Genomic DNA, 14,406 nt, shown 5'->3' on the forward strand with positions numbered 1-14,406 from the left:
AATTTGCAGCCAATGACTCCTCGTCAGTCTGGAAAGGCCTTCAGGTGATCACAGGCTGCAAAACCAAATCCCCCCACTCTATGGAAGACCTTAGACTGGCAAATGATCTGAATCACTTCTACTGTAGATTCGACAGACAATGGACCAGTCCTAACCCTGTCCCCACCACAGCTATCACATCTACTCTTCCCAGCCTGGACAAAGACACCACCCTCTCCCTCAGAATTATCCCAGACAGCCCTCTCCCCCCCATCACACCTCTCTCCATTCAGGAGAGGGATGTCAACAAGCTCTTAAAAAGACAGAACCCCCGCAAAGCAGCTGGACCAGATGCTGTCTCTCCCTCCACACTAAGGTACTGTGCGGACCAGCTGTCTCCAGTGTTCACGGACATCTTTAACACCTCACTAGCTGAATGCGTGGTCCCTGCCTGCTTTAAAACCTCCACCATCATCCCCGTTCCCAAAAAGCAGAGGATCACAGGCCTTAATGACTATAGACCAGTCGCTCTGACTTCTGTGGTAATGAAGACCTTTGAGCGCCTCGTGCTGACCCACCTCAAGGCCATCACCAACCACCTCCTCGACCCACTGCAGTTTGCCTACAGAGCCAACAGGTCTGTAGATGACACAATTAACATGGGACTCCACTTCATCCTCCAGCACCTTGATTCCCCCGGCACCTACGCCAGGATCCTGTTTGTGGATTTCAGCTCCGCATTCAACACCATCGCCCCAGCTCTCCTCCAAGAAAAGCTAACACAGCTGAGCGTGCCTGAGCCCACCTGCAGGTGGATCACTGACTTCCTGTCAGACAGGAAGCAGCGTGTGAGGCTGGGCAAGCTTGTCTCGGAGCCCCGGACCATCAGCACTGGAGCCCCAGAAGGCTGTGTGCTCTCTCCTTTACTCTTCTCCCTCTACACCAACAACTGCACCTCCAGCCACCCCTCTGTCAAACTCCTTAAATTTGCGGATGACACAACCCTCATTGGACTAATCTCCAATGGGGACGAGGCAGCCTACAGAAAAGAAGTTGACAGCCTGGCTTTCTGGTGCAGCCAGAATCACCTGGAGCTGAACGCCTGTAAAACAGTAGAGATGGTATCAGACTTCAGGAGGAGCCCAGCCCCAACCATCCCCCTCATCATGTGTGACTCCCCAGTAAACACTGTGGAGGCTTTCAGATTCCTGGGAACAATGATGGCACAGGACCTAAGGTGGGCGGAGAACATCACCTCCACAATCAAGAAGGCCCAGCAAAGGATGTTCTTCCTTCGGCAGCAAAAAAAATTCAACATGCCGCAGAAAGTGATGGTCGAGTTCTACACAGCCATCATTGAGTCAATCCTCACCTCATCAATTACCATCTGGTTCGCTGCCTCTACTGCAAAGGACAAAGGCAGACTGCAGCGGATCATTCGGTCAGCCAAGAAGGTCATCGGCTGCGACCTGCCGTCTCTCCTAGACCTGTTCCACTCCAGGACCAGCAAGAGAGCATGCAAGATCATCGCTGATCCTTCCCATCTCGGTCACCACCTATTCCAGAGACTCCCATCTGGCAGAAGTTTCCGGGCTATAAAGACCAAAACCTCGCCCCACCTGAACAGTTTTTTTCCCCACGGCAGTGGTGCTCACAAACAAGCCCCCTGCATCACACTGACTGGGTTTGCCAATTCCAGTTCACAATTATTTATTATTATTTAATATTCTGTATTTGTCTTTTATTCTTGTTTTTGCTATTTTGTTATGTTATGTGTTTTATGTCCTATGCACCAACCACCAAGATAATTTCCTGTATATGTAAATATACTTGGCCATTAAAAGAATTCTGATTCTGATTCTGATTAGGCTAAGGGTGTGTACAGATATGTAACCCCTAAATAACCTATTTTTGTCAGTAAAATAAAATTGCATATGTTCTAAACCTGTTTTCACTTCATCATTATTGGCTATTGTGTGTAGATGTTTGAAGCAAAAAATGAACTCAATCTATTGTAGTATAAGTCTGTAACGTAAGAAGGTGAAAGGGGTGTGCAGACTTTCCGGCTTGACTGCATTTGAAAAGTATAAGATTCAAGGTTTCTGGGGGTTCTCATTTTATGTCTCTAGGACAAAAACTCATTGAACCTTTAAAGGCATATTGACAACAAGACCAAAATATTCCTCCAGAGGAATACGGTCCCCTAAGGGTGGCTGGCAGATATTATTTTTGTTCTTGTAGTGAAACATCTAATTAGGGAAGATTATCAATGATGTGTCCTGTTTTGGATCTTTGGAACATTATACACACCCTGGCGACCCAGCTGAGGTTGATCAGACCTCAAGTTCTGCCCTAGCAGCTGTTACCCATGAATCCATGCTCTTTAGCCATAGCCACCTTGAGGTTCTCTCTGCAGCCTCTGTATTATTCCAGATGCCTCTCTTCCTGGCTCCCCAAGTCCACCATCAGCTGCCAATCCTGTGCTGATTTGAGAAGCCCTGGTGCCGCCTTGAGTGTTCTGCTCGGTCTCTCTCCTGTCTTAATGTATCAGATAGCAGGCTTAACTGCTTATATTAACTGCTTTGCCCTCCAACAGAGAATGGACTCCGTAATGGTCTTGTACACTTGGTCATGTTCCCACCAATACCAGCCTTCACCAAAAGCCTTTGGGCAGAAGCTCAGGATGTGCTGAAGGGATCCTGTCCTTTGACAAAGAGGGCATTGTGGTGACTCAGTCATGCTACAGCAGTGCAGGTTGTCCACATAGATTACCTGGACTAAGAACTTGATACGGTGTGGTTGATACGGTCCTAGTGAGGTCCGTCTAAGTGATCTTTCTTTCTTTCCTCCATTTGTTCCTATCTCATCCAGGCACCTTGCTGTCCCATTCCCACTGCTCTGCTTGACCTCTCTTCTTTGACCACTGCATCCTGGTGTTGTCACATTTCCTTTCCCCAAGCCTTATCGTAGTGGTGGCTTGGATAGGTTTCCAGACCTGCTCTTCCCCTGGCCACTGTTGCAACCAGGAGTCCATTGAGTGGCCGTGACTGCCTGATTCCACTGCACCCTCTGCCCTACAATTCCTGGCGGTCTTCACTGCTACCCCTGCCCTGGAGACCTTCGGCTCTGTTGCAGCACCTCTCTTACATTCCTGCCAATCCCATCAGCCTTTCCAGCCCCTTCAGAACCCACCTGGCTCCAGGGATTGACTCGGTGGTCACTGGTAAGTTGTCCATGCAGGCACTGATTAGTGGTTGGCGAATCCTGGACTTTGCCTCTGCACTCTGGTTCTGCCAATTTCGCTAGCATATTCATTGGGTCATTGAGATAGTACAGCCTGTAATGATTCCCATCTCCAGCCTGTGCCACTCAGGTGTTAAGGAAGCTGCTGAGACCCTCAGGCTGAAGTCGGAGTAATAGTCCAGAATTAGATCTTTCACTATGGCTGGCACATAATGCCTCTCCAGTGTCCCCCGGACAACCATGTTGGGCATAGAACTATATGCATTTGCCAGGTCTAACCACATTTGTCAGGCCACCTCTATTCTCCTTGAAATCTCTGCGGAGTTGTGTGACGGCCCCCCTATGCTCAAGGCACCTGGGAACACCAGGGATGCCACCTTTCTGCACCAAAGCATTGATGTAGTGGTTGTTGAGTAAGAAATCTGCCAGCCAATGTACAACAATGCTGAAGGAGATTTTTCCTTCCACACTGAGTAAAGATATGATCCTAAACTTGTGATGTTTTTGAAATCCTCCTCTTTCAGAATCCACAGTCCTTCTGCAGGGACGCCATTTCTGTGCTGCCCTGCCTCTTCTTCATATGATATGGCTGCTCCTCTAGAGCCGCTGCAACAGCTTGTGGCAATCCTTGTAAACCTTGTATGCCACTTCGAACAGGTGTGGAGGTAGACCCAGCATTCTTCACCACTTCCTTCAGGAGTGGCTGAGGTTGAATTGTTCAGCTGACTCTTGTTGTCGTATCGCATGGGCCCAGATCTTGGTCTCTGTTGGGGTCTCTAAAAGTGTTGCTGTGGTGTTGATCTATTTCCTTTACATTAACATTACATTTAGTCATTTTGAACAGGCCAGGCGTCCACTGCGCATCTGCGCAAGGAGCTTCTTGGTAAATCCAAAAGAGTTATTGACAAAAGCGGTCCACTTCCTAGCCCTTTCCCTCCTCCGCCTTCAGGGTTGCTTCGCTCTTCACAGACTTAAGAGCCTCTTCCTGAGCATGGAGCAGAGTTCTGCAAGTGGTGCTTGCACCTCTTCACTTGTTGCCATGCTGTTTCTTTAAGGCTCTCAACTCCTGATGTTGTGGATTTTAGCTACCCTCTGGTTGTTCTTGTTGGGGTGCCTGCTTGGTTCCTCCTTCCTCCTCGACACCAAACCTCTTAGTCGCCATGCTTACTATGACTGTTGTCATAGTCCGTAGCCTCTTCCCCGTGTCCCCTTTAGCTGTTGCTTCCAGCACAATGTCCACCTCCTCGTGAAACTGGCTTGAGGCCATCTGATCCTTTTTTCTTTTTGGACTACATGTCTCGAGGCGCTTCCCACACGGAGACTCTGATTTCCGTGGGGTGCTTTCTTGCTACGCTCCTCCTCTGTCTCACCAGATTCTTTACCTGCGCATTGTGGTGCTTGCACACCACCCTTACAATTCATCCATACCTGGTGGATCTTTAGGCCTCTCACATGCCCACACTCGTAGTAATTTGCCAATTGCGTGACGTCATTAACCTTGCAGCTGTCCTGTTGGGGTGCTCATCCTTCCCATCTCTCGAGCTCCTCTGGGGGCATACTTCTTGACTCTGATTCAACCCAACCCAACCCACCCCCGGTCTGCTGTCTTTCCACGCTGTCAATTGTCTTTCCAGTCGACCCTAACGTGTTTTTGACTGTCAACCAGTCTGTTCCTGGTCGCCACTGATTTCTCCAGAGTAGAACATAAGATATCCACACTTAGTAAATTAAGCTGAAGGTGATATTTGTATTCATTTTTTTTCTATGCTCAGTTCAAGTTTACACTCATTCCTCTAAAATGTGAGCCGTATATGAGCTGCTAAACTAGATGATTTCGTTGAGCTTACAAACCTGAACCTATATTTGTATTTTGTACAATTTTTACATTTCATATTTTGCGTTTTTCATGGGCACTAGGTGGGTTAGTGAGAAATGACCCCACAGCAAAACCAGCTTATATCCAATCAAAAAATACTAATCTCTGCTGTTTTTATAAGTGGAAACCCCCACAAAGTGTTTTTTAACTCAATGTGCTATATGCAAATGAAAAAAGAGACAACCAAAATAAATATTCTTTCACTTCTTCGCACACTGCTGTGGTTTTCTACACTTCCTGTTTATCTTGTATCTTTTCTGCACCTGCCCAACATCTTTTTATTCTCAGCCAATGTTACTTTTATTTCCACTAGCTACATTTCACAATTTTATGGAGAATCATTTCTAGAATGTAGTGCTGTGCGACTATTGAAAGAACCCTACAAAAATCTGTATATCTTTCTATTTATATACCATCTAAATCTTCTTTCTTTATCCATATATCTGGCCTATCTATTTGTATCTTCTTTATATCTACATATTATACAATTTGATTTAGTAATACGCACAATTTTCCAAAAACAATGGAAAAAGAGATGTATATTTTCAGTCAGACTCACAATGGAAGAGACTGTCATGGCGAGTGTCAGTCAACAGTATGGGTAATCCCAAAAAGATTTTCATTTGCCATCACTTCAAGCCAGACCTTGCAAAGATTTCCTATGTTTATCCAGTATTAAAGGGGTGTTCCGCTGTCCTCCTTTCTGTGTCAAAATATCCCCTGTCCTGTATGGTGGAACATGGTCTGGTCTATACAGAAAGATGCCAGACATCTGCTGAATGGGCCTCAGCAACGCTGAGACAGTGCTTGGCCAGCTTGAGAATCACTACAGTTAAGAGGCATGCTTTTGGATCCCATCAAATTGGACCCTGATACCACCACAGGGTGGACTAGGGATGGATTCTTAGTCACATATATCAATTCAACCCCTCATAACACCTATACACCAGAGCAAATTCCAGGTAGGTGTAAACCTACTTGGCAATAAATACAATTCTGATTCTGATTCAGCTGTTAACACTTGGTTCATTACCTGTGGCATTGTCTCCTTGATTAGTTTGAAAACAGACATGCATAGCCCTACGTATTTGTCACATATCAGCCATATGTATGTCATACACACAGCAACTTAATGGGGTTAAAAAACACACACACACCCTATGAATTATTAGTTATGTGATGATAGTGATAATCGAAAACGAAAACTCCTACAGGGGGATTTCCCCGTATCCCGTACTGAAATATGATAACATAACCGAAGGATATTTAAAAACGCCGTGTCATCTCCGTCTGCCCACTGCTATTCCGAGATAAGGGGGCTGGTGTGTCCGTCCAGAGGGGTGTTCCAAGTTCAGAGAGGGTGGCCACAGTCAGAGCTTACGGTGAACATCGGGAAACGAAAGCCCGCTTTTACTTATTAACTTGAATCTACAACATCCGTGTAGTTGTATTCTACCAAAACAGAAGCTGAAGCAGCATCGAAGAACAAGAACGACCACGACACAACGCTTTGAAGTTGATCTTTCAGATGCAGTGGTTTCGGATATAGTTCCTAAAATAACGGACACGGGGACGTCAGAAAGACATGGTGAGTTCTGACACAAATTCACGTTGATTAAATTATACCTTGAAATGCTTCCCTCTACGCTCGTACTGTCAAGCGACCGCACCCCGGATAGAATATTACCAATTGTTGAATTGTAGATTGCGCAAAAGATCTGATTCTACATATTAGACTTGCTACATTTACAATTCTATCCATGTCTCCGGTTAGATGACAGGGACGCTCATCCCTGAATCTAGTTTCATTAACTTGTGTTAATACCACTCAGTAGCCTAGTTTAAGATAGGCCTATTACTCCTTTACGAATGTAGACAAAAGACTGTGACAACTGTCACAATAGTCCCACGGAGATTAAATGGTCTTTTCAGCCTGCCTCTCTATAAACTATAATGGGAATATGAACGATTCTAAACATCCATCTCTCTTGAGCACTGAGAACTCTTAATGATGAAACTAGTCACTGATGGAAAGTTTAAATAGATCTCAAGGAAATGCCAGGTTTGCTTCCCTTTCAAAGAGGAGAGAGGGGGAAGGAAGGAAGTTTGAACGAAAAGCAGAACTTTTCCTGACTGTGGTTTTTAAATAACAATAAAAAAAAAGATATATGAATTAAAGATGATAGGCAAATAGACACACTGTTTAGTTCTGTCTTCTTCAAATGGAGATCTGTTCTGCTATGTATATTAGTGATCTGACATAAAACTAATTTACGATTTTTTTTCATTAGCCTATCTGTCAAAGATGAAGTGTTCAGTGTAATTGTGGATTCATGTTAATCTTGTGTAATGGCCATGTGCAATGATTACTGAAATTGCAGACTATAAGCATGTAGTGGATGTTAATATACAGTGTATTAGTATACAGTGTATTAGCATGCAAACATAGCTAAAAGAACATTTAGCTACATTTCGAACTGGAGTTATTTGTTATCAGTGTTATCACGGTGGTACTTCCGCATATTGTGCTCAGGGGTCTGTTGTATGCTCGCCGCAAACTTAATGGATGTACAAAACAAGATATGGTGATTTAGTTATTTCCTTGGCCAGGCCTCTGGTCTTCCCGTTATTGACTAATCCCTCATCCCCATAGCCTTGACTCATGAAAGCCCACTTCCCATCCTTGAACTGAAAGGTGAAAGCTTGCGGAGAGTCCAGATAGGGATAGATTTGTCCTCTGCTTTGACTAGACGGGGTATGATTTGTGCAGTGTTTTGTTCTGTACACAGTCAGAGAGTAGTCACCCAGCTTCTGGGCACTCACCCATGGGTCACACAAAGGAATCTTTGTTTTTCTTTGGTTTTTGTTGGTGGGCTCTTGTGTTGTGTCTCTCGTTGTTTATTTCCTGCTCGAGGAGCATGGCGGCAATGTTCCAGATGAAGGTGGTCCAAAGTGACATTGAATACTCAAGGTTCACCTTTACCCCTATTCCGTTTGTTTGAGCACAAATATGTTTTGTTGCCGGTGGTGCCATGGCATTAGGTAACCACAGAGTAGTGTTGTTTGAAGGACACCTTCACAAAGATATAGCTCCACTGTGTTTGACTAAGGTGTAGTTCATATTACACTTTACAGATACATATATACTATATGACCTTATCAGACAAATTACATTGTGTAATTGCACAAGTCATCACAGATTAATCAAGCTAAGACAATGCACAGTTTTACAGCTGACAGTGGGACCGCATCGTGTGTTAGTTAATTTGTGACGGGGTCAGTTCCTCAGTGTCATCCAGGCTTGAAAAAGTGACCGCTGGCATGGAATGTGTTTCCTGAGGCTCAGCCCAAAATGACTGAAACAGGGGGTGAGTTTGCCCTGCGCTTCCTTATGTCTCAGCCTTCCTCATGTGTGTGTGCCCCCCCCCCCCCCCCCAGGAGAATGGGAAGAACCGCCTGCAGCAGGCCCAGGATGATGTGGACGAGGTGAAGGTCATCATGCTGGATAACCTCAACAAGGCAGAGGAACGCTCAGGCAAGCTGGGGGAGCTGGAGAACAGAGCAGACCTACTCCTCCAGCAGGTGAACATGTTTCAGTGCATCCCTGTTTCAGCTCTATATATCAATCAATCAATCAATCAAACTTTATTTGTACGGCGCATTTCATACTAGGAGGTAACACAATGCGCCTCACGGAAGGAAAAATGGGTTAACATTAAAAATATATAGGGTTAACATGTCACTGAAACATATACAAGGTCTACTTTTTGGTAATGTTTAATTGTGATGGTTATGCTGGGTATTATACAAAATCTCAGCAAGTATTAAGTATTAGTATTAAGTACTGACACACCTTTTTTCACCTTTCCAGTGTCACACTATAAAAAATGAAAAACAATAGCATATTGAGGTTTGATATGTTTTTTTTGTTTTGTTATTCTAATGTGTATACTTCCTGGAATGCTCAGTCAATTGTATTTCACTTCTAGGTCTACTCAAATGTTCCATGGTCCAAAACATTTTACGAACCAGCCAGGAAATGTCATATTGGAGTCTATAAATACACCCTAGGTGTGGCTAGGGGGAAAAAGAATGTACAATTTACATCCTGATTGTAGTTTACGGGGATATTTTTGGAAAGCTATTTCCTTTTGTTAGGAGATGAATGAAGCAAACCTCACTCTGCCTGTGTCCGAGTTTATGCACAGGACATGCCACATGGCACATGTCCACCCCAGGGTCAGGCGGCGAGGTCGACTTGTTCCCACATCACAGTGTTGTTACATCACACTGATCCATAAGTCCCACAGGACTTGTTGTCTGAGTGGGTCACTGGGATAAACACAATCAAAGGTGCAGTAACAGCAAAACAAGGAAACCCCCTATGGGTCTGCATCTAAACGACAAATGGAAACTCTGCGGCAGTTATTTATCTTAACTGAAATACTTGCTCCTACAGCTCAGGTTGGAGAACATGGTGTAAGCGATGCCAAATATATGTATTTATGTTTTGGTAAGCTGTCTGTGGAGATTTTGTCTAAAATTAGCAAGCTAAAATGCTAACAGCCAACAGACTCACCTTGCAACCAACAACTACAGCACACTTAGCAATAATAAAAGCTAGCTAGCATGTGAGCTGATGTATTTGGTGATATATTTGGTGCATAACTAGTTAATAGTCGGGGAAGCTAGTAGGAATGACAAATGTCTCTCCTTCACATATATCAACAAAATCATTTGGAGGGTGTAAAAGCAATGTAATGTTGCTTTAAATGAATACATGTAACATTGCTCACTGGACTGTATATGTTTTGTTCACAGAGCAAGGGTTTTGCCAAGACTGCAGTGAAGGTGAAGAGGAAGAAGCAGTGGGAAAACAACAAAATGAAAATCTTGATTGCTGGCATTGCATCCGGTGTCATTGTGGTCATTATTCTGGTGGCAGTTCTGACCAATATTGACTTCAGCTCGTCAGGAAGTAATGAACCTGAAAAAACCTCCACTGCAGGGCCCTGACAAGGATGCAAGACTGGCAGGGAAATTAGAAGACAATGGGGATGTGAAGGAAGACCGGAAGATGTATCAGGGATTCCCTCCAAAGGAAAAGAGATTGATTAGGGGGATACAGTCAAGCCTGTAGTCAACAAGAGGTGAAGGCGATTACAAAGGTTGCTTTTATAAGAATGGAGCAGAAAGGACTGAAGCTTAACTTCATATGCTTTTGAAGCAGTGTTATTTTTCAGAGAAATGTCAGTTTGTCACGCTGAGGTCTTTGCCTACTGGACAAATATATGTTTAAAAGGTACCTGGATCTGCTGCTTTTCAAGCCATTCTTCAGAGGTAACGTCTGTTGCAGTGTGCAGGCTTTTGTATGAGGTTTACATGTGTGGTCTGCTGCAGTTCATCTGGCAAACATTTACTCCCAAGTGAGTTTACAATTCTTCATGCTACATATTATCAATTGTAACCATGTCAGTCCGAAATTTTTAATATTATAGTATTACAATTTTCCATAGCAGGACATTTTCAGTTTAACTTATACCTATGTGAAAAGAAAGTATTAAGAAAGATACTGAAAAATGTATATCTTTTTGTGATGAAGAGCATGCTTTTGTGTCATGTTGAATATGTTTGCTCAGTCCATGGGCTTGTATAGTTATTCAACAGTATTAAAGAAGTGCCTTTCATCTGGAGGAAGAAATTAGATTTGGTTTTGTGAGTATGATTGTAGTAGACTACTGTTATAACCTGGGGGAAATAGACACCCTTGCTGCTGTCAAGATATTTCAGCTGTTTTAATCTTTGTATGTTTGTCATTTATTCTGACTGTTAAATATTGTAATTTGTATTGTGCCTTCAACATAAATGTTAGACTTCAATTTTCATGTTTTGTGTTTCTGCCTCATACCTTATAAAAAATGGTTGGAAACATTTTCGGATTTAGTTATGGCATTCAACAGGTGGCTGACTGTTGGGCTTCCTTTGATATTGCTACAAATTGCTAGCCTGGATACCAGACCGAACTTAGCCCCGCCCACACATTTTTTTGGTTGGGAAGTTCGGTCTGGCATTACTCCATTGAGGAGAAATTATCTGCGGACAGATATTGGCCGTACCAATCAAATTGTTAAGGCGGGCTTTATACGATGATGGACAGATGATCAACAGTAACGTATCCAACCACGTCACCAACACACGAGTTGAATTCGTTTTCAACAAACATGGCTGCCGCTGGAGAGCTGAAATGTATAGATTCGAGTCCATTTAGACATTGACAGTGCATTCATTTTGAAAGAGGAACAGAGAAACGCGATTAAGGCATTTGTCAATCGAAAAGATGTTTTTGCCTTCCTTCCTACGGGATCCGGTAAAAGTGTAATGTATCAGCTGCCCCTGGTCACATACTACGTTGTTCTGATTGGTTGTAGGTAACCAATTGAGCGAAGAGGCATTTTTTCTCCTGGTTCGGTTGAAACACGCCCCATAATCACAGCCCAATGGAGCGATATCAGACTCATATTCTGACTAGAGTTATGAGTATGACATCGTCAGGCTAACAAATTGCGTATATGTCATGGAAACATTCTTGGGTGTTTCAAATCTGGTTTGATGTTGGGTGGGTTGTCTATGAAAGGGGCGCCATCTGGTGGTATGTGAATTAAGCACAGGCTTGTTCACTCTCATACTAACTATGTACACTGTTTGTATGTCGTCTTGTGAATGATTGGTTCATCTTATTCTGACGTAGGGCAGTGTTGATAGTCCCTAAGTTTTGATTCTGTTATGATGATGACAGTGCAATGATAGCGCTCAGAGCTTCTGATACAATTTAACATTGGAACGCCAGACCGCAAGAGTTCATCCCAGGTATTTGTTTGACAATTATTAATTGAAGCATATTGTAGCTGTGATGTCACAAGTTTGGAAACATCAGATAATAGATGTTAAACTTTCAACTGTTTCTCAACAGACTGGCGTTTGCCAGCTAGCTGATCTAGCTATAGTTAGCTTACTAGCTAGACATCGAAGACTTGGCTACACTCTTTCTGACGTTACATAGTTAGCTAGATCTCCAAATTGCCACAATTTTTGTCTCAGCAGAGGAACGCGCTTGAGAGGAAGTTCGGCTTATATTATCAAGCTAACGTTACATGGAGAATTTTAGGATATATGCATCAGAACTAAATAACTTGACACCTACCATCATCATTAGCTTAGCGAGCTAAATACTGCCGGGTGGTGATAACTAAGTCCATGTTTTATCGGCAGCTGAGATCACGGATATCTAACAATATCCTTGTAACCTCACTACGTTAAGTTAGTGCCACTAACTTAGTGGTATCTGGGGCTGTGGTGTGTAACTTACTCAATTTTTTGTCAAGGAGGCAGGTGACACGCTCATGTGTTCAGTCAAGCAGATGTACCGAAAATGACTTCATATTTCGACGAACATAACTGTGAACCGACCATTCCCGAGGAGCAGTACCGTCAGAATGCCCTACTTGAATTAGCAAGGTAAGAGTTACTGGTTGCCTGTTTAACTACTGCGGCAGTTTATTTTAAAAGGTTAACAACGGAGAATGTGAGAACTATGGTTAGTAATTTCCATTATTTTCTGTTGTGTTATGAGCAGATCCCTGATGCAGGGTCTGGATATTGACTCAGGGACCTTTGACATTGACTCATCTGACTGGGATCAGCGTCTCCCTCCCGCTGCCTCTAAAACTGTTGTGCAGAGTCTGCCCGTCGTGATCATCAGCCCTGAGCAAGCAGGTGTTTTGCACTGTCCCCCATTCACCATTTGTAACACGAATGTCGTCAGATCATATTTCGCACGTGTTGGTGTTAACCAGCTCTCTGTCTGGTGGTTTCTTTTGTTTTTCCTAGACAAAGGGCTGAAGTGTCCCGTGTGCTTATTGGAGTTCGAGGAGCTGGAGTCGGCGCGAGAAATGCCATGTAAACATCTCTTCCATTCGGGGTGTATCCTGCCTTGGCTTGGCAAGGTGAACAGGATACTTTTGTTTTACATAACAATTATGGGCCAAAAACATTGATCTTGAAATGTCTTGTCAGTTGTCGGCCCATATCTTTGTTCTTCACTTGTATTCTGTAGAAGTTTATATGGATGATTGTATCCCTTTTTCCTATATATTGGTTTAGATATTGTTATTAGACATAATAACCATTTGTACTTGATATTCTCATGTGCTCAAACAACAATACAGTAATTTATTTTTAGTTATATCTGGATTACTACAAGCAACAACCTGACTTGCCCCATTAGAGTGTTTGCAGATATTTGAAGCCTTCTATAATTGTGAACCATTCTTTCGTCTTTTCACCACGTGATGTTTATACATCTACAGACCAACTCATGCCCCCTGTGTCGTTTTGAGTTGCCTACTGACAATCCAGACTATGAGGAGTTCAAGAAAGACAAGGTGAGCTCCCTATCATGAGAAGTTGTGTGTGCAGTGTTCATACAGTGACATTTCTTCACTGAAACACTTTTCACTTGGAGCACCTTCTGACATTGTTTGTTTATTTGTTTTTTTGCAGGAGAGGAGAAAACAGCGGGAACATAGATTAGAAGATTTACATGGGGCTATGTACACATAGCTTCAGCCAACAAGAGAGACTCTTTTGCACACTCATTGCAGCGTTCACCTAAGACAGTCAACATTTCACTATAACAATCAGGACAAGAAGAACCCGGGAACATTCTTTTTTAATTTGCTGTATGTAAATATAAATGATCATTAATGTTTTTATGCAGATGAGTGACAGGTTTAACATGTGGTGCTGATTTGATGTCCATATAATAATTAAAAGTACGGATGACTGCTGACACAAATGTGTTTTTGGTATCATTAGATGAATTTTCAGCCAATTAATGTACAACATAAAGTGATTCAGAGGGGATTACCTGTAATATAGACATAATATATATGTTCATATATATATGTGATATAGTAGACATCAGTCAGAAATGTATCTTGTCAATAAATACTGTCAGTTTTCTGATTTTTTACATGTTTAGATTTATTGGACTCAGTAAGGTCCTAAACACTAATAGGGCAAAAGTTAAAAACACCTGTAGGGTTTTTATTTTAAACAGGGATGTTTTTGTAAGTGACAACATGTAGGTGATTAACATCCTAAACCCCATTTTAATTGCAAGTGGCAGCCCTGGCTTTTCACTGTGTAATTCTGTGATCTGGGGACTGATGCGAACTACGTTGTCGGTGGTGTTTACAAGGAAGGTCTGCAGGCTTTCAAATAGTTAGATTGCTAGTGAAAATGCCTTA

General features: G+C 43.0%; 2 protein-coding genes across 3 annotated transcripts; both read left to right on the plus strand.

Moving 5' to 3' along the window:
• The first annotated feature begins 6,385 nt into the window (after positions 1-6,385).
• vamp5 (vesicle-associated membrane protein 5) lies at positions 6,386-10,981 on the plus strand. The gene is made up of 3 exons (XM_042705661.1): positions 6,386-6,686; positions 8,537-8,680; positions 9,920-10,981. Exons 1-3 carry the CDS (start codon positions 6,684-6,686, stop codon positions 10,112-10,114), a joined length of 342 nt encoding a protein of 113 aa, XP_042561595.1. The 5' UTR covers positions 6,386-6,683; the 3' UTR covers positions 10,115-10,981.
• Positions 10,982-11,729: 748 nt separating this feature from the next.
• Positions 11,730-13,946, plus strand: rnf181 (ring finger protein 181). Of its 2 annotated transcripts, none has more exons than XM_042705666.1 (6): positions 11,730-11,965; positions 12,484-12,613; positions 12,732-12,871; positions 12,986-13,101; positions 13,465-13,539; positions 13,658-13,946. In XM_042705666.1, the coding sequence occupies exons 2-6, from the start codon at positions 12,528-12,530 to the stop codon at positions 13,715-13,717; spliced, it is 477 nt and encodes a 158-aa protein (XP_042561600.1). In that variant the 5' UTR covers positions 11,730-11,965; positions 12,484-12,527; the 3' UTR covers positions 13,718-13,946. The 2 variants fall into 2 exon arrangements, with proteins under 2 accessions (XP_042561600.1, XP_042561599.1); XM_042705665.1 differs by having other exon boundaries at positions 11,788-11,965; positions 12,481-12,613.
• Positions 13,947-14,406: the final 460 nt, after the last annotated feature.

Source organism: Clupea harengus, unplaced genomic scaffold (genome assembly GCF_900700415.2).
Source record: "Clupea harengus unplaced genomic scaffold, Ch_v2.0.2, whole genome shotgun sequence".
Classification (NCBI taxonomy): domain Eukaryota; kingdom Metazoa; phylum Chordata; class Actinopteri; order Clupeiformes; family Clupeidae; genus Clupea; species Clupea harengus.